The sequence below is a fragment of the Podarcis raffonei genome, chromosome 1 (assembly GCF_027172205.1).
Source record: "Podarcis raffonei isolate rPodRaf1 chromosome 1, rPodRaf1.pri, whole genome shotgun sequence".
Taxonomy (NCBI): Eukaryota; Metazoa; Chordata; class Lepidosauria; order Squamata; family Lacertidae; genus Podarcis; species Podarcis raffonei.
The window spans coordinates 30,614,543-30,639,391 of NC_070602.1; the positions used below are offsets into that span (position 1 = coordinate 30,614,543).

The 24,849-nt window shown below is 47.6% G+C and overlaps 2 protein-coding genes across 2 annotated transcripts; one reads left to right on the forward strand and one right to left on the reverse strand.

Moving 5' to 3' along the window:
- Positions 1 to 1,292: 1,292 nt before the first annotated feature.
- LOC128408871 (uncharacterized) lies at positions 1,293 to 2,488 on the reverse strand. Its single transcript, XM_053378891.1, has one exon. It carries the CDS (start codon positions 2,331 to 2,333, stop codon positions 1,629 to 1,631), a length of 705 nt encoding a protein of 234 aa, XP_053234866.1. The 5' UTR covers positions 2,334 to 2,488; the 3' UTR covers positions 1,293 to 1,628.
- On the forward strand, positions 2,418 to 21,619 carry TGFB3 (transforming growth factor beta 3). The gene is made up of 7 exons (XM_053378882.1): positions 2,418 to 2,840; positions 9,831 to 9,994; positions 10,946 to 11,075; positions 15,489 to 15,596; positions 16,920 to 17,094; positions 17,772 to 17,925; positions 20,656 to 21,619. Exons 1-7 carry the CDS (start codon positions 2,495 to 2,497, stop codon positions 20,812 to 20,814), a joined length of 1,236 nt encoding a protein of 411 aa, XP_053234857.1. The 5' UTR covers positions 2,418 to 2,494; the 3' UTR covers positions 20,815 to 21,619.
- The last annotated feature ends 3,230 nt before the right edge of the window (positions 21,620 to 24,849 follow it).

Sequence of the window (24,849 nt, forward strand, 5' to 3'; positions counted from 1 at the left end):
TTCCTGTTTGTCTGCTTACTCTAGTTTTATATGATTTTAGACAGTTTTTAAAGATGTAGGGTTGTGTTTTTTGTTTTCTTTTAAACTAAATTTTATCATGCTTTTGTTGTTCATTTATGCTGCATTTTGTAAACCACTTTGAACATTATTTTACGGTAGCGTCACACAAATATTTTAAAACAAATGCATCTCACTTGTGCTTATTTCTTTCTAAAGAAATAATTTCTGGCATTTTTCCACCCTAAGAGTTCCTAAAACCGTACAGCAGGTGTGCTATTTCTGTAGCAACTACAAAGATTTCTCATATGATGGAAAGGTCACATTAGGTAAGCTTTAACTTTCGAGATGCTGTTTAGCAGCTGGAAATAACTGGGAGGCGGACATCACGCCAAGTACCCAACCCACACTTTTTTCGGCTCAGGGACAAGCTTTCTTGGAAATTGCTCCTATATATAAACAAGGACGCCTGGAAGCTCCTTCACCGGCGCAGCTTGTCCGCCAGAGGGCACCGTTCGCTTGCCTTCGTTACTCTTGACTCAGCCTCCGGAGACGTTTGTAAAATAAATGAAGCGGGGCTCGCCTTGATCAGGTCTCAAAAGTGCACAAGCCTCAGCCTCTCCCCTTCGAAGGTGTACAATACAGTATTTTAAAAAGCAAAGCAGAACCGGGGGAATAAACTCGCCAGATTGCGTACATTCCAGTTTTGCGAGATCAAACCTTGAAGTCTCTCCACCATAAAATTATTGTTTTATAGCATAGACGTAATTACCATGTCTGTTCAGAAGTAAGCCCTACTGAACTCAACGGGGCTTACTCTCAGGTAAGACACTGGCAAGAAAAGTGACTGAAGGATGGATACCAAGGTCCCCGCCCCCCCTTTTATTGTTGGCATTTGGTCATTCCCATCGAAGAATCGGACTCGGACTACATAATTCGGCCACAACCCATCTATCCTACAACCATCCCATTAGTTTCCGTCAAGTTTCCTTGCGAGCAAGGCTGCGGTCCTCAGCAGCGCACCAAGAAATCAATTCCGTTTGAACCAGTGGGACTTCTTGCGCCACCCCCCCCCCAATCCTGTAAAACTGTGCAGTGAAGGTCGGGGTGCAGCTGTGTTTCGGATCACCATTCACACATCCTTTAAACCCTATCTGCTGGCAACGACCCGGGCAGAATTGTGGACGCTTCTCCCCCGCCCCCGAATGCGCGGGATGGAGGCTCCCATCGGGGGCGGCCACCATCGGGTGGTTGGTCTGGATCCATGAATCCGCGCGCACGCGGTCAGAAGCGGAATTCTCTGGCCAACCTTTCATTCGGGGGTGGGGGGGGGAGTTGGCAGCATACAGGAGAAAACTTGTGGTGCCCCCCCCCACTTCCCCGGAACCGCAGAGGCGCGAGAAACAGGGCCTGGAGAGACAAGCACCCCCACCCTAAATCAGCGCAGGACGTGGGCGTCAATGTGCCTGTGTGCATGTATCTCCCCCCCCCCCGCGGGCCTTTCCACAGGACGCGCCTGTTTAACACATTAGAACTGTGCTGGACGCGCAGGCTGGGCTGGGAGAGCTCCCTCGCTCGCTCGCTCCCCCTTCGCCCGTCCCAGAGACGTCATGGGAGGGAGGTATAAAATTTCAGGCGAGAGGAGCAGAGAGAGGCAGTGTGTGTTGTGAGGGCGCGCAAAGGAAGAGGAGGAGGAGGAGGCGGCGGCGGGACAGGGGGCGCGAGAGTGAGAGAGAGAGACGCGAAGGGGAGCCCCGTCGAGCTCGAGGGGAGCCGTGGGGAGGAGGGGCGAGGCGGACTAAGGGGAAGGAGACGGCCGCCTGGCACCTGGAGACGGCGGAGAGAGACGCGGGCAGGCAGGCGGCCGGCAACCAGCCCAGCCAGCGCCCGCGGGTCTCCCGTGACGGCGCTCGCTCGCTCTCTCCCTCCCTCGACGCCGCCAATGAAGCCGAGGCGCAGCTCGTGAAGCGCCTCCGCTTCGGCCCGCCTGCCGGGGGAATGGCGACCAAGCGGGAGGCATGAGCGGGGCGCGCCGGCCGCCGCAAGTGCGCTCCCGGGCCCGCCCGACACGTGCGCTCCCGGCTGCGCCTCCAGGGCTCCTGGCTCCGGAGCCGCGCAGCGCCGCGTAATTGTGAGCCCGGGGAGCAGCGCGGGCGCGGCGGTTGGAGCCCCCTCGACGGCCGCTGTGCGCCTTCGGACTCATGGAGAGGGACCCCGGCAGGGCGAGGCGCCGATCCGCTCCCTCCTCCTCCTCCTCCCGCTCCTGTTGCTCTAGTGCCGCCCGCGCTTCTTCCTAGAAGTCCCCCCTCGCTCCCGCGGCCGGGGAGTTCCTTCATGCACCTTCTCGCCGAGCGCCGCCAGCCTGCAGGATCCGCCTCGTCGGCGGCGCCCTTTTGCGCGCGCGCGCTCTCCGCCGAGGGGGCGTCCCGCCGCAGCCGCTGCTGCCGCTTCCTCCTCCTCCTCCTCTCCCCGCTCCCTGCCGTCACCGCGCCTGAAGATGCACTTGCACAGGGCTCTGCTGCTCCTCTCCCTGCTGAGCTTGGCCACCGTCAGCCTGTCGCTGTCCTCCTGCACGACGCTGGACCTGGAGCACATCAAGAAGAAGAGGGTGGAGGCCATCCGGGGCCAGATCCTGAGCAAGTTGCGCCTCACCAGCCCCCCGGAGACTGTGGGGCCGAGCCACGTGCCCTACCAGATCCTGGCTCTGTATAACAGCACCCGGGAGCTCCTGGAAGAGATGGAGGAGGAGAAGGAGGAGAGCTGCTCCCAGGACCACACCGAGTCTGAGTACTACGCCAAGGAGATCCACAAGTTTGACATGATCCAGGGCTTCCCGGAGCACAGTAAGTCCCGAATCCTATCCCCGAAAGGGCTTTTGTTGGGGGGGCGGGGGTGATGCCTAAGATTCGCAGCGGAAAATCAGATCCTCAGAGGCTGCCCAGGTAGCTTGGAAGAGATGTTTCTATGCAACTAAAAGCTCCATGGTGGGGAGAGGATTGGGAGAGCACACCTGACTTGGGTTACTCTTAAGTCCATTGTAGGGATGGAAAGTTGAGGCAGAGTGGTACGGTTACATGGGTAAACTGGGATTTGAACCCAGGTTTGAAGACCCAAGGCTTGGTTCCCTGGATTATTCTGATTCTCATAAATTCCAGGTTGCAGGAATGGAGAGAATTTCTCTGCCTGAGCTGCTGAAATCAGAAAAGCAGTGCCTTGGCAGCTGAAATGCCTTTTCTCTGGGATGCAGAATCCTGTCCAACCAAGTGGTTGGCAACAGCTGCCCATTGCACCACTGACTGCAGTGCATGTGCTGTGAGTGTATGCCAAGTAGTTGCAAGTGCTGTTGCAAGTAGTATCCTTGCACACATATCGGCTATTCAGCTAATCTAGCATTAGATGCACTGTCTGTCTTTGCAAAGACTTGTGCGTGTTGCCAGTGTCTGTTTTGGATGCACCCGTATATCCTAAGCAGCCATGAGTCAGGAAGGAATGTTTGTGTGTCCAGGTTGAAGTGGGGGGAAGCATTTGAGTGAGAGAATGAAATGCATCTGGCTGTGAATTTGTGGCAGATGTACGGAAGTGTGGGTCTGGCCAATTTACATGTAAGCTGTGCGCTCTCTGTACATTGACTTTTGTTCATATGTATCCATGATTTTTGCACCCGCAGTAAACACTTTTCAAAACTGGGCCTGGAATCTTGGCAAACGCTTAGAGTGCATAGGCAGGTTTTCCAATCATCTGGGGGCTGTGAGATCCTGGCAAAAGCCATGTTTCCTTTTGCTGCCATTAGGTGTCCTCGTGGGCTCTTGAATTACAGCAGAGCGGTTTGGGGGTGGGAAGAAGGATGTGGCCAAGTGCTGTTGAGGGAGGGGTGCCGAAGGCAGCAACCGGAGGAGGATGGCAGGAGTATCTTTCAGGATGTTGATCAATGTGAAGAGGTTGGAGGAGCTGTGGAAATCTGGCTCAGGCAGGATCCGATGTTGTGCACACTTTGGGAGCAAGTCCCATTGAAGAAAGCGAGCCTTGCAACTGAGTAAATGCACCCCAGGAAGAGGCTGGCAGAAGGCTAACTTGCTTTGAAACCCTGAGCCGTGGAAGGCAGGCACTTGCTGTGGAACTGCCCCCTCCCAGCAGGTGAAGAATCCTGAGCAGCGTTGGCACCAGGGCAAGCCAGAGCTGAGCCAGCTCTCAGTGTCTTGGAATAACATCAGCCCCAAATCCAGCCAACGAACAGGAAACCGAGCCAATGTCTAGAAAACTAAAGTAGGAGGGGTGGAGGGAAGTGGGAAAAGAGAGACTGAGGGGGAGAGCGGGGAGGGACGTACTTCAGGATTGGGAGAGAAAAGGCGTTATGAGGCTTGGAAGCCAAAATGTATCCTTGAAGGGCTGAGCAGATACATTAAAATGTTCCATATGTGAGTAGCGGTCACCACAAATACTGGGCAAGAGTCCTTCCTTGTGGGGTACATGCACGCATACATGAACACTAGGCATAGTGAGGTAAGCCGAGTTGAGTGGATTTGGGTTATGTTTGGCATGTGGCGAAGCGGGGTGGGCATGATCAGGCATAGCCACAACTCTTCAACCCACACTTGGATTTGCAGCCGTAAGGGGAATGTAAGGGGAAATTGTTCAGCCACTGAAGCCCTTTGGCTCAGATCCACTCCGTCCACCGCCCCAACACACACCACTGTGGTCGCATGACCTGAGTAACGCAGGAGCTTTGCACAAAAACAAAACGGTGTGGATGTCTTTCCAGGCAGGAAACCATTTTTACAAAGTGGCTCCCCACACAGTTTGGGCAACCCCAGCTTTGCCAGCCAGCGCTATCCCCACCTCAACAAAGAGGGTTTGTGTTAGCATGGTGGAAGTGGCCAAACCATGTGAGGAGCCACTTCCATGTGAACCTACACACTTTCCTTTTCAAGAGGGGAACCAAAGCCAGCATCCAACAAAATAGATGCAGGCTAGTGCATGGACTTTTGACTGCAGAAACTAAATTCCCCCACCTCTCCTCTCCCTGTGTTGAGGGCATGTGGTGGTGAAGAAGTCGGATCTTTTTTGGTTGGATGCCACCCCAAGTCTCCAAATGGAGTCTAAGAAGAACTGGGGGCAGCCCAGAGAGCAAGCCGAGGGGAAGCGTGGAGGATGAGGAAAAGGAGGTGGAAAAAGCTGGAGTAACAGGGCAGCCTCTTCCCGATGCAGAGGAGATGGTCGCTGAGCTACTAACAGGAAGGAAGCACAGCAGAGCAGCCAGATCCTCTTTATCAGTGGCAGGGAAAAGGAAGGTGCTGAGGAGGCACCACAAAGATGCAGATGCTAAGCAGATGTTGTGCATCTGTGTCTTCTCACACGGAGGGGTGGCAATGTGGAGCCCTAGAGGCTGAGCCTATGCAGATGTGGAGTCACGTCAGGAGGTATCAGCTTTTCTTAGCGCTGCTGTTGCAATGCCAGCGCTGCGATGACAGCCAACCATCATCTGTGTTGTTATTCTTGCCCAGCTTCCCAGAACAGTGAGACGTTCCAGAGGGGCAGCGCCTACCTAGATTTGGTTTCCTTTAGAAGGGTCGCTGGAGACTGGCTGGAGTTTTGTAATCTTCAACATTATTTTCAAATACACTGGTAGAGCAGGCAGTAGGTGGAAGCACACATCTTAAACACCCTGACAGGTGATCCAGCTGCTCCACATCAACTCTCCAGGGAAGAGCAGTCAGGACCCCAAAATGCTTTCAACATCTGACAAGAGGGTAAAACTCATCTCAGCGCTCTCTGTTTCTCCTATGAAAGCAAACCAACCCTGCTGATTTAAAACCTGGTTCTGTTGTTCTGTTTGTGTACAGAGCCAGATTACATGAGGTAGGGGAAACAGAAGATTTGAGGAAGATCCAGCCGTTGAAAGCAACCAAACTACAATGTCCTGAACAAAATGTTAGGAAGCGGTAACTTTCCTGCCAGCTGTGAAGGAGATTTCGGCAGGTCCTTCTCGCTCCATTAACCCACTTCTGTATTTAGCTCAGTGGGTCCTGTCTCTTCTTGGTGATGTAAATTCCAAGCCCAGAGCCAATTTGCACACTCCAGTTTCAGGATCAGTTCTCTGAATGATTCTTCTGAAAACAATTTGGGAACATATAGCTGTTGTGAATGGGTCCAGGGAAATCCTTGCACCCAAAACCGAATGGAAACTTTAGAGGTAACTGCTTGAAATGTGATCTAGTGCAGGGGCACATAGTGTCTCCTCTGTTCTATCTACCTGCATACTGGTAGGGAAGTCATTCAGGAATATACAGTAACGTATTCGCACATTACATTCCCACAAATATTTGGGTATAACGACTGCAAAAAACATGTGAACCAGTCCTGTTGTTTCATGCTGGAATAAGGTATTAAGGTGCCAATGCAGCTAGATTCATTTGTGGAAGTGAATGGTTCCTAATATTCATTTGACCAAAGCACTGCATAAAAGTTACATGATTAATGTAATGATTTTTTTTTAAAGTCAGAATAACTCGTCTAAATGGATGAGGGAAAGAGAGGTGTCAATAACCATTAATAATGGATCTACATTTATGGTGAATGGGAGCCTATGACCCGGCAGATCCTGTTGGATTCCAGCTCCCATCACACCAAGCAGCATGGCCAGTAGTTGGGGGCGATGAGAGGATTGGGGGCCCATCAAGATCTGGATGTCCACTGGCTCCACTCATCTGATGCAGAAGGACCATGCCATTGCCCCAAGATGCTCTTGATTAAAGTTAGACTCACCATAAGTAGGAAGTTGGAACCCATAAATCATTACGAAGAAGCTGGGGAAATGGAGGCGAGGTTGTTTAAGATCCTTTTGTAATAGATATGCCCCCCTGCCGTACAGCTGTGCTGATGCTCATGTAGATTAAAGCCAGTGGAGAGTGCTACCTAGAGGAAAGGAGGAAGCAGATTAGACAAAGTGAAACATGGAAAGGTGGTTGGCCCAAGGTGAGCCTATTCAGAATGCTAGGGCAGTGTACTTGGGTGCAGAGAGAGAAAGCACAGGCCAAGACTAAGGCGGAAGGGGTGGCGAGACTCAGAAGAAGCTGGTAGAGAGGTGCCGACAGGTGGAACTGGGTTGCTCTGGCAGAATGGCTTTAGCCTACCGGGCAGGTATGTGCTCAGTCTGTAACTGTGTATCTCCAATATTCAGTGGTAACAGCTGAGCCACAGACTCCATGGGCAAAGGCGTCTCCTCTGTTGGTCCTTTGGGACCAAGTTGTCCTCATCCCAAGAGACGCCGCTGAACTTAGATCACAGCAAGGAAGATGGGATTGAAATTTAGCAGAAATCTGTGGTGCTCCAGCCACTTGCCTGAGCAACGGATTTGGTCCCATGTCTTAAAAGAAGAGAAGTGGCTGATGTTCAACTTTCCCATGGCTCTGTCCCTCTGCCGGGTGGTGATTCAGAATGAATTTCGGAGCCAAAGCCAGTCTCCTCCCCGCCTTTCTCCCTCAGGAAGCGGGGAGAGCCTTATTCCATGGAGGGTTTCAGGATTGATACAGGCAAATCTGAGCTTACACACACAGGAAACTGTTCTGGCTCCAAACCATCCACCAGATACCTCGCAAGTATTTGTCCTGTTCCAGGACTTGGGTCCAGCAGGGGAAGTGAGATAGCAGGAGGAGGAGAGCTGAAGCTCTGATAGGAAAGCAGACCCGATATTTTAGGAGCAGCCTCACATCCTCGTTCCAGATGGTGATAAAAGAGGAAGTTCCCTACACATGCACACAAGCACGCCCTGCCTCTCCAGCATTTCATCCCTGGGACAGTAGTGCATCGCAAAGAGAGAACGGGTGGCTGCGGTCCATGTTTAGCCCCAGCGTGGCAGGCTTCCCAAAGGGCCAGGCATGCTTGTCAAAAGCAGCTGAGAACACCACAGCTGTGTGCCTCTGGGGAAGCCGCCTCTGTATGTGTGTGAACTAAGGACCCCGCCCAGCCTTCCCCTGGTCTATATTCCAGTCTGACTTTGGTGACCAGGGTGCAACTGGCCATCTTTTACTACAGGAACAGGCAACCTGCAGCCTTTAGCCTCTGCCCAAATTCATGTGGCTGTTTGCAAACAATCTAGCCATCCCCCAGAAGCTGGATGGGCAGGAATGAGAGAGGGAGGGAGGGAGGGAGAGGAGGGAAGGTGGGAGGGAAGGAGTTTCCCCACCCACTTTTTGCTCTGATCCTGCCCACAGCCTTGTCTCCCACCAGCATGCGGTCCTTGACAGATTACCCCCCAAAAAAAACCTCCAGGTTTTTCACTCCTGCTTTCCTATGCATGTAAACATCTATCCATTATAAGTTTTACAATTGTTGCTTGTCCCGAGCATTGGGAATGGAATGGGTTTAAAGAAACGAATGTGCAGTATAAAAGAGAAAGAGAAAACTAAAATGCAACCAGTGTTTTAGTAGTGAAAGTCGTGTGCTTGGGACACGGGGCTTCTTTGTTCCTTGATGCCGAGAATTGTTAATCCACTTACAGGAACAGCAGCTCAGTAGAAACCACAGCTACCTTCCTCACTACCTGTGACTTGGTGACTACATGGGACCATTTCACACTTGATGCCCTAAGCATGTTTGCTGTGGCTTTATTGGTTCTGCAACAGGGTTCGTGGCTGTAAGCATGTAAGAGTGTGAAAGATTTGCATTTCCAAAGTAATGGCGATCCTGTGCCATATGTACAACTATATATATTTGCGCATACCTAGGGAATCCCCCAAGCCTGTAGAAACCACTGTCTTCTTATTGGGTGTCCCTGTTTCCTCTTCCAGTTTGGTAGTGAACTTGGGTGGTCAAGTGCCTATTGGAGACTGTGATGGTGCATTCACCTCGCCTTTGTTACATGTATCCAAGTGATTCTTCCATGAGACACTGAGATCATCCATACCCCTGAGCTACTGCCAGGAACATAGCTATGGGCGAAATGATACGTTTTATTGAGCCATTGTAATTCAGGGCATTGTAATTCAGGGAAGTTCTTGAAGTTAACATATGGTTTGTTGGTTTACAGGGGTCAGCAAACTTTTTCAGCAGGGGGCCAGTTCACAGTCCCTCAGACCTTGTGGGGGCCGGACTATATTTTGGAAAAAAAAGAAAAATGAACGAATTTCTATGCCCCAGAAATAACCCAGAGATGCATTTTAAATAAAAGCACACAATTTACTCATGTAAAAACACCAGGCAGGCCTTACAAATAACCCAGAGATGCATTTTAAATAAAAGGACACATTCTACTCATGTAAAAACATGCTGATTCCCGGACTGTCCACGGGCCGGATTTAGAAGGCGATTGGGCCATTTCCAGCCCCCGGGCCTTAGTTTGCCTACCCATGGTTTATTCCTTGCAGCGGAGGCTGGTCCTTTAGAGTGAGCAGGGCACTGTGCCACCAAACGCAGCCTGTCCCAATTTGCCTACAGGAGGTGGCCCTGGCTGTCAGTTTCCTCCTGCTCAGTCTCCGTCTTGCCCAGGCAGGACCAGCAGGCAAGCGGGTGGTAATAAAATGAGAATGAGTTGGCTCTGCCTGTCATTGACTCCACCAGCAATAGGTCTCCTCCCCTGGCATCAGCTACCACTGATTCCTTCAGGCCAGCATGGCAAAATGACTGTCTACCATGACAATGCTGGAAGCAATGGGGATTTTTCTCCTATGCAAGTGTCTACAGTTTAGGGAGAAGAATCAAGGCGCAGCTAGACCCTGTCTCAGCTATTAATAACGCTGTCACCAAGTGCTGAATTTATGAGCCTGAGATCCTCTCATCTGTTGGATTGTGGACCATCCTGGCTAATAGGTTATTTCGGTTCCTTCTTTTTCTCTTAGATGAACTGACTTACTGCCCCAAAGGCGTAACTTCCAACCTGTTCCGTTTCAACGTGTCTTCGGCAGAGAAGAACAGCACCAACCTCTTCCGGGCTGAGTTTCGGGTCCTGCGAGTGCCAAACCTCAGTTCAAAACGCACAGAGCAGCGTATTGAACTCTTTCAGGTGAGCAAGGTTAATGCTGGGGCAGAGTGAAGTGCCTAGTTGCCGCCCCGTCTCCCCCCAAAACATAAATGCTAACACTGCGATCCTCTGTTATTAAACACCATTTAATGCTATTTCTCTTAATGGTGTTACAATATTCTGCACCCAAAGAAGAAATGTGGGAGGGGAAGAAATGTGCAAAGCTGTAGCATTAGGGGAGCGTTTTGTAAATGATCTCTCCATCCTCCCATCCTCCCATTTGTTTTCTACATCTGATTTAACTCCTGCAAACGCTGCTGTACTTCAGGGAATAGCCTGATGTATTTAAAGAAATAATAGAGATTGGAACATTGTATATGTTCCAATGCTCTATTATTTCCTTACATACATTAGGACTCAGGGTTTCCAAACTTGGGTCTCTGGCTGTTTTTGGACTACAATTCCCATCATCCTGTACAATGTATAGTTGGCCCTTTAGTACCTTCTTTGCCAGCATTGCTTTCCCAGTATTTGTGGTGACACGCTGGAAGCAGAATCCTGTAAGCAGTGGCACAGGACCAGCTGGCCCATGCGCAAGGAGGCAGCACATGTGGAATTTTCCAGCAGTTTTCCATCCGATTAGCTGCCGCTTGCCTAGCTGTTGCGCAGCAGATCAGCCTTCAGTTTCTGACTGGCCTCCTTGTTGCATTTCATCACACCCGGTCAATCCTCGTGTGTTCTCCTGCATATTTTCACTTCTTCCTGTCTAAAGCATGTACAGAACTTGGAGGGATTCTCCTCTGCATTGAGCAGCAACTATTTTGACCCGTTCTTGGGCTTCATCGCCTTCGTATCCAGCAAATCGGTAACACACGGGAAGCGTGCAAATGTTTGTATGGAGAGGATTGTCCTAGTCCGTTCTAGTTTGGGAAGACACACTTGCTGCTGTTGCTGAACTGAGCAGGGGGTCTTGCGTGTCTCCTCCCCATGCAGATCCTGAAGCCTGATGAGCACATTGCAAAGCAGCGCTACCTCAGTGGCCGGAATGTGATGACGCGCGGCTCCCCTGAGTGGCTGTCCTTTGATGTCACGGACACAGTGCGAGAATGGCTTTTGCATAGAGGTGAGTGCAGCAGGAAGGAGGTTCAGGGATCCTCTTTGTCTGGATCAGGTGGTCACGCAGACATGTCCGTCAATAACTCGTCACCGAGAGTGAACTACTCGCCATTCACAGCACAATGTTTAAATTGTTTCCACTGTCCATTTTTATTTTTTAGTTTCCTGACCCTCTGTCTGTCTCCCCCAACAAAATGAAGGCAAGATGTTATATTTTGCCCCGAGGGGGAGGCAAGCTGCGGCAGAAATAAGCTTTCAGACAAGATTTATTTCCCATTTTTGTTTTGTTTATTGATAATTTAATAATAATTTGATGTAAATGGCTTTGTGAAGTTTAGCGGTATATAAATACCTGAAATAATAAGTAATGTAAATTATAACAAGTAATACAGTACATATTTGCAATTAATCAAGGAAAGGGAATACGAATCAAAATAGGGAGAGCTAAAAAGAGGATATTGACCTCTGAGAAAGGCATTGCGCTTGACATGATATCTGTGGCACCCAGTCATATTTATTTCGACCGCCCCATTCCTCTAAGGGGCTCTGGGTAGCATAAACTTCCTTCTTTATCCTCATATCTTTCTTCTTTATCCCTGTGAGGTAAGTTAGATTGAGAGGGAATGGTCAGCTGAAGGTTCCCTATTGACTTGGTGGCTGAGTGGGCATTTGAACCGGAGTCTTTCCAGTTCTACAAGCCATTCAGACATGCAAATCACCATTTTGATGCATTATGCTCACTCAGTGACTACAGCATCTGTGAAGCAGACAAAAGAGTCTAAATTTAACCAGTAATAACTGTCATCGGTTCATTCTATTTTGTGAGGATGTATTCTGACAGATTTCTCAGCAGCTTCAGATATATGAGTAATTAACTTCTCTGGGGAAGTATGCTTTTGAGCAAAGCACATCACTGGATTTCCATCATCCTAAGTAATAGTGCTGTTCAGAGAGTTCACTGGTCGATAATTTTGTCCATTTCTCAAGTAGTTCATTAACCTGCTCCAGTTCTTAGATAAACAGACTGAAAGGCCAAAATCAGAGGGAGAAATCCTGTCCACGCTACAGAAAATCAAGGCAACTAACTTGTAAGGGAGGCCCATACTTGTAAGTTGAGAGCGGCCCCCGCTGCTTCTGTGGCTGTTCTCACCAAGCCACTGCCAACTCTGTTGCTTGACGCTGCTCCCCAGTGCCCCCCTCAAATTTCACAGAGGGTAGACCAAACTAGCCCAAGGAAAGTTGGAAAGGTCAGATGGGTGGGGGAACCCAGCCCCAAAGGTCTCATGGGCAACTGGTATCCCGACTGCAGGGGGAGGTGGCTGGGATGAGACTGCCAGTAAGTCAGTGCCACTGATTCAGTGGTACCACAAGCCCCTCAGAGCTGTGCCAGGGTTGTGAGGGGGTCTTGGCAAAGTGCCACCGAATGGCCCTTCCGCGTTTCTCATCTTTGTTTTCTCAAAATGCCGTGCCTTTGAAGTTCTGTCATTCCAGGGCACTGTGGGTTAAAAGAAAAATGTAAGCTCTCACTGGTAGCTGCCATGTTTTTGTGACATGATGGCTGTTTTTGTTTTTTGTTTTTAAATCAACAATGTTCTGGGAAGTTGGGGGACATACCATTTCAGAAAAAAGAAGAGCCTGAAGCAGAGGTCCTGTCAGATGTCACCATTGGCAGGCTTCACCACTGACGTACCACCACCGCTGTAACTCTTCCATTTTCAGATTTAGCACGTAGAGGCCATGCTCTAGTCTACATGCACACATGTGAGCACACACATGTTGCACCAACACACCCTTACGAAGGTGGAATTCGTGTAAGGGGGTGCACCAATGGTCAGCTACGATATTGGGCTAAATCTGTCACCCCATGGTGAACCCAAATGCACACTCATACGACACACATCGAGTCGATGTCTACACTGTCTTGGAGGAATTGGCAAGAAATTTGCTTCTGTTTAGCATAAGAAGCTGCTGGGCATGAGGGCATCTTGAGGCAAGAATATTGATTCATAGTTGGCCTGTCCTTGCAGGTACAGTCGTATCTGGATGCCAGTCAAAGCTGGTATGCAGGCAATAAATTCTAGGAGGAGAAGCCGATTTTACGCTTCTTAGATTTTTCTTGGCCAGAGTCCAGGGACTGAACTATTGGTAGTGCAAAGCTGTTAATCTGACTAGTAGCATGCATGTCGCACAGCTTTTGATGTAGGTGACGCTTGCAGATACAAGCAACAGGTACCTTACCCAGGGCTTTGCGGCTTGTGCAATATAACAGTTGGTGCAGGGCTCGGCATTCATCAGAGAATAACAGGAGAAATGCCGGCAGCTATAGAATTCAAGATGTGGGATTCAGCAGCTGCCACCAGCTGGGAAGATTAAACAGGTGCTGAGATCCAATGGCTGCTTCTAGCTTGATCCTCGAGAGCCTTAGACAATTCCTCTGACTGCAGCTAGCAATGTCCACTTGCACAGTATATGTTGGTTACTGCTTCTTTCCCCCACCCCTTCCCAGAGCTTTCAAATGCCATGACAATTCAAGGCAAATTCAAGGTCGAAATTACATATGTAAAACAGGTGAACCTGTGTTACTGTTCCCAACAAAGATCCCAGTTGCAGCATTTAGGGTTTTGTGGTTGTTTTGTTTTTGTGGGATTTCTGACTTGCGGTATGGAATTCCACAAAGAAGCTTTCTTGTTAGTCTCAACCATTTCTATAAAGACAAGGACAGGAGAGTTGTGCAGCCTAATGCTGTTCCTATTTACTTAGAAATAAGTTCTGTGGGATTTCTCCCACCAAATTATCATAGGTCTGGAGCCTTGAGTTTCAAGAGTCCTCTCTTTTGTGTGTTTTCTGATTGGGCTATAAATCTTATTATGAACATAATTCAGGAAAATCCTGCTTAAATGGATGGACTCATACAAATTCAAAAGAACGTGACCATCCAAAATCTCAGTGGAACTTGAAACAGCGTCAAAGTGGAACTGCTAGGGATCGGTGGATCACTAAGTGTTGCTTTCTATCAGTTTCTCATTTTTCCAGTATTAATTTCAGTTCTCCACATCTCCATATATGTATTTTTTTAAATGAAAATCTCATGAAAATCTATTACCATGTGAGTGGGCATTTCTCCTATTAGCCACACATTTGTATGCAGTTTTGCCTAATACACACTTTCCCCCAAAGCCATTATGTCTAATATAATGCTGTTTTGAACATTATGTTCACTAATTTATGTATTTTCAAGCATACTTTATCCTAGTATATGCACTTTTGCATATATTATTTGTTGGGAAAACTGCATTTGGAGAGGCATGCATTTTGAAGGATAGCTGTGTTTTGTACTGTTTCAGAAAGTGCAAATTTAGTAGGTTCGGCTTTAAATGCAAACCGAGGCTGCATTCACACAGTCGTTTATTGCATTTTCATGTTGCTTCCCTAGCTGTTAATTTCCACATTATATTTGAGCTTTCACACGATATAAAAACCACTTCTGGAACTATAGTGAAACATGGCAAAACTATAATGGAATATAGTGCAAGTTTAGCACTCATTTCCATAAAATTTGCAGACTGATTTTTTTCTGGAAGGAAATTATATAGATATGAGCACTAAACTTGCACTATATTCCACTCCAGTGGTACCTCGGGTTACATGTGCTTCAGGTTACAGACTCCGCTAACCCAGAAATAGTACCTCGGGTTAAGAACTTTGCTTCAGGATGAGAACAGAAATTGTGCTCCGGTGGTGCGGCAGCAGCGGGAGGCCCCATTAGCTAAAGTGGTGCTTCAGGTTAAGAACAGTTTCAGGTTAAGAACGGACCTCCGGAACAAATTACCGGTAAGTACTTAACCTGAGGTACCACTGTATAGTTCTAGCAGTGGCTTTTATGTGGTGTGGAAGCTTAGATGTAATGCAGAACTTAAAAGTTAGGGGAAAGTTGCAAAAATTGAATAAACTACCATGTGAATGCATCTAGAATCAAATTTCTCCGCCATCCCTAGAAGGCTTTTGAGATTGCTGCCAAAGAGCAACCCGGGTCTGCTTACCTGCCCCCAGTCTCTATCCATAGCATCTTCCCTGTCTTAATGTCATTACATTATGCATTTTCCTATTCCTGCCACTGGCAGCCAATGTTGGGGAGCAAAGGTGAGGAACCTGGATGATGTCAGGACATGAGGTAACTTCAACTGTGCAACATGGAGCAGGATAGGAAAATGCATCATGAGCCGCCACTTGGGGCAGAAAGTCCATATTCGCTGCATGTAAAACTCCACGTCCATTTTCCGCAACATAGGAGAATGTCAGTGCCGTTGTCTCCAAGGAAATTAAACATTGGTGGGACAAAGGAAATGGAATTGCCGAAGAACTGTTTGGATTGCAGGGACATTAAGTTGCTAGTTCACATGAATTCTTTCTCTCCAAACAGAATCTAACCTGGGACTGGAGATCAGCATCCACTGCCCATGTAACACCTTCCAGTCCAATGGCGACATCCTGGAGAACTTGCATGAGGTGCTGGAGATCAAGTTCAAAGGTGACAGGGGAGAGATTGGAGGGGGAAGCAGCGAAATGGGCCACCAGGAGAAATGAAACATTTCCCCATCTACACCGGAGTGTTTTTAAAACATTGTTTCTGTGTGGGTTTTGCTGTGTTTCTTAATGATAAACCTGTGTAGGGGTTGTCATAGGAGGGCAGGAAGTACCTCAAAAGTGTGGAGGCACACGTACCTCACAAATGCATGGGTTTGATAGTAATCTCCTTTCTATTGGGAAAGTATGGGAACTGTAGTTTTGTGAGGGATGCTAGGCATTTTTAACAGAATTCTAAGCATCTCCCCCAAACAGCAGTTCACAGGACTCTTTGGGGAAAGACCATGACAGAGAAACTGGCACAGAATGCTAAAGTAAAGGGATCTACTATGGATCTACTATGTAGATCTAGTAGTGGATCTACTATGAAACTACTGAAGGGGCCCCAAAAGCAACTGTAGTCTACATTGCTTAAAATTTTTAGATCTAGTAAGACCCAATTTGAGTCTCATTACTGAAATGGATTAGGTTGTTTGTTTGTTTTTTGTATATATTTCAACAGTCCCAATGTTTTAAGAGTCAGTCACACAAATGTTGTCAAGGTGTGGTAATCTGTCGTGGTACAACCCCAATGAAGAAGATAACAGTGGTTACCCCCACATCTTGGTTGCTGGTTGTGAAGGGGTCCCCATGACAATTCAAGTTTCAGGGCCCCCAAAATGTAGGTCCACCTCTGCATATATGTCTTCGCATAAAGCCGAAACATTGCTGAAGTTAAGGTCTCTCTGGAAAACTCGGTTCTGATGCGTTCTTGGTTAGACTCTAGTTTCCAGCTGTCATGATGTGGGCATGAAGAATTTGGGCAGCCAGCCTGAGGTGGCACAAGCAGCCAGCGGCTGAGTTAGGTTCAACATTAGCAGCTGCCTGGCTTTGGGCCCTGGGCTGTGGCCACGATACCCACAGGCTCCACATCCTGAATATTCCTTCTGCTGCACAGTTCCAGTCATCTGACATCTTCCTTAAGCCATTAATCTTCCTCGGCCTTTCTTGAGACTGAAACCAGTAACAAGAGGAGCAGATTAATGGCCCCACCACCAGTTTACAAATTATAAAGCAAATGACCCACAACACTTGGTTTCAGGCTAAGAGGAAACCTCGTTTCTCCTGGCAAGGCTGGCTGCAGTCCCTACAGAGGAACCTCACAGGGGCCAGGCTGCTGGAGAGTTTCCCAAGCTGCCCTCCTGTTAAACATCCTTCATGGATTCCAACATTTTCCACTGCAGCTCTAGAGCAGGTTTTGCTGATGCCCTTCCCCTTCCCCTTCCAGGCATTGAGAGTGAGGACAGCCACGTGGGGCGTGGGGACTTGGGGAGCTTGAAGAAGCAGAAGGACCTGCACAACCCCCACTTGATCCTGATGATGCTGCCCCCCCACCGGCTGGGGAGCCCCGCCCTGAGAAGCCAGAGGAAGAAAAGGGCCCTCGACACCAATTACTGCTTTAGGTAAGCGATGGGTCCCTCTCCTTCCCTTCCACCTCACCCCTGGGGTTAACTGTTGCTCCACCTGTTTGCTCTGCAGCTGCAAGGCTGGCAATTGGCTAGTTTTTATTTTGTTTCCATGCTTGCACTGTGATGGGGAAACGTTCTGGAAGCCCGATGCAAAGCAGGGATGGCTAGTTCAGTCAAATATTGTGCTTGACAATGAGGGACGTCTTTGAGTTTCGCATTTCCTGCTTTGCACATGCGGAGCTCAGTGGCTTGCAATGTTTCCCTCAGTTGTGGTGAAATAGGAATTCAGGGTCACACGCTTCTGATCCTCCTTTCGGCATTTCAGCCTGCCTGCTCAAAGGACCCACACTCCTCCCCCATGTGCTGTTTTGGTGGATCCCCTGACCCCCCCCACCAGAGCCATTTTTTTGGGGGGGGTGCTCCATTGTGCAATAGGAAGTCCTTGCCCAGAGCTTTCGCTGATGGACTTGTTAGGCGAGTAGTTACAAATTTAACCAATTCCAGTCAGGCAGCAAAACTTAATTTGGGCTGCCATATTCAGCTGGTAGACTTCAAATCCAGCTTGCTAGGTCACTACCAGCACCTCCAGCACCAAGTGAAAACTATGGGGCAGAGGAGAAGTTCCTGTTTCTCCAAAGCCCTTGATTCCATTTCAAACCCTTTTGTTCCAGGAACATGGAGGAAAACTGCTGTGTGCGTCGCCTCTACATTGACTTTCGGCAAGACCTGGGCTGGAAATGGGTCCACGAACCCAAGGGATACTTTGCCAACTTCTGCTCTGGACCTTGCCCATACCTCCGCAGTGCAGACACAACTCACAGCACGGTACGTCAGTTCCTTAATATTAGCAGGGAACCTAGAATTTGGGAGATCTGTCTCCCCCAACTTAAAAAATAAATAAATCATAGTTCATAGAGTTTCTAGAGGCTCACAGAACTGTTGTTGGCATCGGCCTGTCTCAAGAGACAATAGAGTGTTCCTTCATGGGTGAAGTCAAACTGCTGTGTTAGTTCACTGGGTCACAAGCCTGGGCTGAGTGTAGGGAGGTCCAGTGCTGCCCAGATGACAAGACCGCCAACCCCACCCCCAGCTTCGCTGATGTGTTTGAAAGGAAAGCATAGCAATACATTTAGCTGCAGAGGTTGCCAATAGAAGAACTTAGGGTTGTGAGTTTGAAGGAAATCTGTACAGAGAAATGACATTTTCTAATTCTTAGAGCTATTTTTTATTTTCTTGTTTTATAACGCTCAAGACTTTGATCTGCCTCATGTTGGTGTGGCATGACTGATGGAAAGGCACTCAGTGGACACTCAGAATCAGTACCTATTTAGGCTTCTCATAACGTAATTCAAAGTTTAGAGTGGAGTAGTTTGCTAGCAGTTGGTATTCTACCCAGGGATTCTGTTTCACACGGAGTGAGAATTAGATTTAGTCCTGGGTTCAGCTACCATCTCAGCTCCGTACTCACTTTCAGGCCTTTGGCAAATGGCAGCCTCAGTAGTTGCCTTTCTGTAGAATGGATGCGCCTTTGAGCGAACTTGGGAATAATTGTTGAAGTGTCTTGGTTGAGGCTGCTCTTCTCGCATGCATTGAATTTCACTGGTCAAATTCTAGTACTTGTGGTGCTGAATATACCTAGTTGCCTCTGGCATGTTTCCTCATGTCCTCTTCATATTGGAAATGGGATGAATTATGCAAGTTACCATAAACGTACTTCTGTTCCAGCTGGAATATTTTGGGTGGGGAACAGAATAGAGGAAGGGAAGGAGTCATATGCATAACAAATGTAATAAGGTACAGGATGTGTAGGAACTACAGAGTAGGAAACGAAAACTGGGAAAGGGCAAGACATACAATAGTCAGCATTCCATCCAAACCCATCCTGATTTCTGAGATAGGTCAGATGTTATATTTTAAGCTTTGCTCTCACCTGTGCGGGCCACAAACTCCCTGCCCCCAATGATTCTGGTACAAATCCGTGAACTTGTGTGGCATATTAGAGTCTACAATCCATAGTGCAGTTGCAGAGATGCTTATTTCTAAGCACTGCAAGCATTTTCTGGTTATGGCTTTTTGTAGAGATCTATGTTATCCCTAGTGGCTGGTCTCAGCTGCTCAGCCAAGCTGTGTTGGCATCTGTACAGCATAGGCAGCTTCCTGCATTCCTCAATGACCCAAAAAGAAGAGAGCCCTATGGAAGAAGTGGTAGTGTTTTTCTGGCAATATACTTGGCAGCATCAAGATTTTAAAGGAAGCTGGTGTTGTGTCATAACCTCAGACTAAAATGACAGAAAACCAGTGCCGGACAGATGGTGCTATGGTCTCAAAGGAGACATTTCCTAGAGCATGTGGAAAGGGCAAGACTTTATAATGGAGAGAAGGCATCGTGAGAGTTTCCCCAATGCAGCTCAATAAAATGCTATTACTTAGGTTGTGAGCCCTATGGGGATAGACACGACCTAGATGAAGCTGCCATAAGCTGATCTGAGCCCACAGGGCAGGGCAAGGTTTAAGTATAATTAAGGAAAGACACACACAGTGCAAGAGGATCTGTTTATGAGGAGTGAAGGGAAGTTCTGGCTCCTGTTCCCAAAGGAAGAGAACCCTTCACTAGTCAAATTCTAGTAATATGCAGGTGTGCTAGCAGCACGAAGAAGCTGTGAAAAAACGGTCAAAGGTGTCCATTATGGGGAAGCCAGTAGAGGGGATTCCACAACCCTTGTCATTTCAAACCTTAAAGGAATGAGGGTGTAGGGAGAAGCTGAGGACTAGAACGTGTGCCATCATTGTTAGCATCAGGCAGGCTTCTGTAGCCTGAGGAAAATTGTTCTTCTTTTACAGTAAGGCAGACTCCTCAGTATTTAGAGAGGCATTTTCAGTAGGGATAAAAGCAGATTGTGACTCTTTCCCCCATAAATCACCAACACCCCTCTTGCATGAAAAGCAGCAGCCTTTGGGGAGAAGCACTGCTCTAAGGTTAGATGTTTAAAAGAGTGGTTCAGATCCAAGACTAAGGAGGAGGCGGAAGAATCTGTCAGAGTCTCCCAGGGCTCTCATCTGGCACTCCCTCTCTCTCTGGCAATATATGAGATGGAGCAGAGAGAGACCTCATTGGATTTGTAGAGGATTCAAAAAGCTGGGAGAGAATGTAGATATCCGAGAGGGACTGGATTAAATCCAGCATGATCTGGAGATGCTGGCCAAAGCAAGTTGATTTTTTTCAGCTGTTTTTCTTGAAATTCAAACAGGGCCATAGGATGGTTACACCCAGGGATTTTTGTTTTTAAAAGAGCAGGCTTTGCTTATTTGAATGCAGAGTGGAGGTCTGAGGGCTACAGGGCTGCACTCGTGTTTCTGACTTCAGGCTGGGCTTTACTCAGCTGCTGCAAATTAATAACCATATTGCCTAACAAGCTGTTAAATCTGTTAGCGGTGGAGCTGGGTGTGGTAAGCTACACAGTTTAAGATCACTGAAGAGAAGCATGTTTTCTGCCTAATGGCGATTTGTGTTTTGGCCTAAACAGATCTGTGTGTTTTTCCTGGTTGCTTTTCCAGGTACTTGGCCTATACAATACACTGAATCCTGAAGCATCCGCCTCCCCTTGCTGCGTGCCTCAGGATCTAGAGCCCCTCACAATCCTGTACTACGTTGGAAGGACCCCCAAAGTTGAGCAGCTCTCCAATATGGTGGTGAAATCCTGCAAATGCAGTTGAAAGGGACCCAGTGCCAAGCATAGCCGAGAAATTGCAGCGATCTGTTCTCTGCTCCCAGGTCAAAAGGAAACAAGTACTTGAAGGAAGGTACTGTAATCTGGCTTTTCTTACACTGCAGTCAAGGACAATCTACCCACTTCGAAGACCTTTAATTAAAAAACAACACACCCACCTCTCTGCCTTCATGCCTCTCTTTTTCTTTGGGAGTTACTTTTGCAATATGGAGGCTGGGGAAGAAGACACACATACCGGCTAAACATTTAGTGGACAGACAGAAAGAAGCAAATGAGAAAAATTCACTGAAGGAGGAGACGATTAGCAGAGCTGTGGACATTTGGCAGGAACAATGGGACTTCTTATCCCACCATTGACTTCTCTGCGAGCCCAGCCTTTCCTACAGAATAACGAAGATTTCCTTATGAAGGAACATAATATTTTCTTAGAACCAGAACATAATGGACCTAATTATTCTGCCTACAAATGGGTGCAGGAGTCGGTGGTCCCAACTTCTCAGAACGACCACTTTAGAGAGGACCTCTTGACTATGGTGAATTATCACACAGTTTCTCTCCTCCTGGAGTCCCTGCTCGATTACCTCTGGGTAAGAGTGGGCAGCAAATGCAGGATTCTTCAAAGTAATCTCTAAAGGATCCTGCACTTGCTGTGGTGGCTAAGGTATTGTAAGGAAATCTGCACATCTCTTGCACAAGGACCTGGCCCAGGCCACACCTGCCAAGGTTTTATTAAGAAGTATTAACCTCAACTATTGTAAAGAAAATAAATAAATATTTTTTGGAATTGGGAATTTTCTGTTCAAACAAGTTGCTTGGTCAGAGGAGGGGAATGGGTAGGTGCACCAGAACTGCCAAAATTGGCTCCTTTCTGAAAGCCTGCTGTTCTTGATAGATCTGTGGTCTGAGGGATTGGATAGCAGATAGAACTTGAGCTCGTTTTCTGCTGAGAATGAAGTCGCTAAGCTTACCATGAACATTTGGTTGATTTTGGTTCTTAGTGAAGTATAGTCAGATCACTTTACCATGAACATGATAATGACGCTGTTTACTTCAACCGCATTTTGTTCTCCTGTGAAGCTGCTTTATACCAAAGCTATTCTTCATTGTCCTATTATGTTTGGGGCTGCCGACTCTGGCTGGTAGCAGCTCTCCAAGGTCTCTGGCAGGGGTCTCTTGCAGCTGTGCTATCCCACATCGTTTTAAGTGGAGAGATCAGGAATTCAACCTGGGACTGGTTCCAGGTGCTCTACCATTGACCTCTTTCAGGAATGAGGCCAATAAAAAGGGGGCCAACTCTGCTCTTGTTGCAGTGCCTATTGGTCCTTTGCCCTTCTACTTATGTTTCATTTTCACATACTTAAGTGAGGGGCTGTGACTGATCTACAGTAATCCACTTCTCCTTGCTTGCATTTCCTCCTTTTCCACCATAAGCCCCACTCCATCGCAGTGACTCTGCTGTTTATGCTCACTCCTCTGCTTTTTTCGTGTGTGGTCTCCCATCTACATCAGCTTAGTACCAAGCTCGCCTGCCAATGAGATTAACCTTCTGCCCTTCACTGTGGTCCTGAGCCAGACTAGGGTTCCCACACCTGTAACCTGGACTGGAAAAAGCTTTCCCCAATATTAATAGCTGGTGCGGACAGGCAAGAGTTGGGAGCGTGGAGGTGAGCAAAAGTGTCAAGGCCCTGATAAGGATTGGGGTGGGTGGGTGTGCCTCCAAGTTGCGTGTTGTTTTTTAAGCCCGTCATGCAATTGCTGCTAGTCGGTTTCATTTGACCCCTAGCCAGATAAATACTGGCGATAAAAATCCATGTGGACTCCCCCCCCCCCATGTTTTTTCATAGGTAGTCTTCAAGGGCAGGGGGAGCACATTTGGCCCTTACTCTGGAAGCAGTTTGAGCTCACCAAGGTTGAGATGCACTTTTTCTAAAACTTGGACAGTGATCTGTGCCATCGCTTCTGCGGCCCTTTCAATTAAACCCCAACCAAGCTCCTGTAGCCCAAGTCTATAGCTGTTTGTTCTCTACCATACTTGCTTTAATTCGTAATTTCAAGCATTTTTTTTTTAAAGGGATGTGAAAAACTCTAGTTAGAGCAGCTGGGCTGCTGTCAATCCATCATACAGGCTTTCTTTGGCTGAGTGCCTGTGACAGGGAAATTCATGCTTGGATAAGAGGATACTTACCCACTCATTGCCTAACTTTTGGCATTTTGATTTCTCTTTAGGTCTCGTTGACCTGTTATCATGTTCAGATGAAGCAAGCAGCTCTCGTTTTGTTCTAACTTTCTTGCACGTTTTAATTCTAAAGGGCAAGCAAGATTTCTTCATCCCTCTAATAACGGAATACCCTTTTGGAATGGGAAAACTAATGCTGTACCTATGAGGACACACCACTGACCTGTGTGCTAGCATTTTAATCGTATTATTTTTCCAGTCCTCTCCCCCCCTCCTTTTATTCTGATCCCGCTTTGAAAAACAAATGCTGTTGAATAGCAAGATGTTATCCTTCTGGGCAGAAACTAATTGAAAACACATTAGCGGCCCAGCACAATTTCCCCCACCAGCATAGATTAGCCGATACACATTTTGGGTTTCACATGCTGATGTTGCATTTTTATTGCATGGTTCGTGGCTAGAGACTTGCCCATTCCCATTATCCTCAGTCTCCTTTCTCTATCAGCAAATTGTGGAGTCACTTTGTTCAGCCTTTTCCCAGGACCATCAACCCTTTCCAGAGCCTTGGGCCCAGTCTGCAACCTCCTAGCAACCTTTCCCTGCCCCATTCAGTATCATAAGCAATGAGTTGTACCATCAAGGGATAAACAATTTGGGATGTGATCTATTGATTCCAGAAGTCTTGTTTTTCCAGTGCTGATATATTGTAGCTTTCTGGAGGTTGGTGACACCAGAAAATTGTCCCTCTGCTTCTGGGCAAACTCAAAGCATAGTCAAAGGACACAATCTTAGCCATGTCTCCATGGCTGTTTGAACCTGTCACAACATGAAGAAGGCAACTGCTTTTTGCCCATGATGGACAGCACAGCTCAACTGGTAGAGCATGAGACTCTTAATCTCAGGATGATGTGTTTGAGCCCCACGTTGGGCAAAAGATTCCTGCATTGCAGGGGGTTGGACTAGACAACCCTTGTAGTTCCTTCCAACTATACAATTCTATGATTCTAATGGCACATATGGCTGCCTGACGTCAACTGGAGACGTTTTCTTTTCTTTTAGGCAAGGGTAAGTTCAGACAATGACTAGAATGAGCCTTTTTCTGCATGTTTGGTGTTTGATCCCTTACACTTAAATCTATTGGTCTGTCAGACCTTGTAAGGTTGCTTGGTCATTCAAAAGGAATGTCAAGTCTTAGTGTGTTTTTTTGAACATCTTTCTTTGCTGAACCTGCGTTTTGTCCTTGGGTCTCTACCAGGACAAATTCCCATGGATCTGCAAAGAGGACTGAACTGGAGATTGGGGTGCTTACTAACCTGATCTGCAAATCTGTATCCATGCCTCAGCTTTGTGGCCAGTTCCTATGTCTGGCCATAATACATTGATCACCATTGCCTGAGATGTCAGCTAGGCTGTGACCAGGGAGACATCGGCTCATAAGAAAATGGTTTAAAGGCCATATTCTACATCCTTAAGAATGTTTGGCTCTGCTGGGGTGATCTTGTTTGCCCAAAGGTAAGTAGCTCAGAAGACACGAGCTGATGAGTAATGTTCACAGTGCAGAAGGTGTCTACTATGGTCACATGCATCATGGCTGCTGCTGCTGCTAAGGATAGTACTGTAAGCAGCATGTCTTCCAAGGGGATATTCACCATGACCAGTTTTAGCACTTAAAACAGCTTGTTTACCATATGATAAACCACTTAGGAAACATCTGCATTTTAGTCCACAACTTCAGCTAACTCTCCAACTTTATGTGGGGTGGAGACAATATGAATGTCATAAGGAGAAAACTTGAGTGATGCTGCCCTTTTCTCCCTGGAAGTTCATGACAGTACTAAAATATTC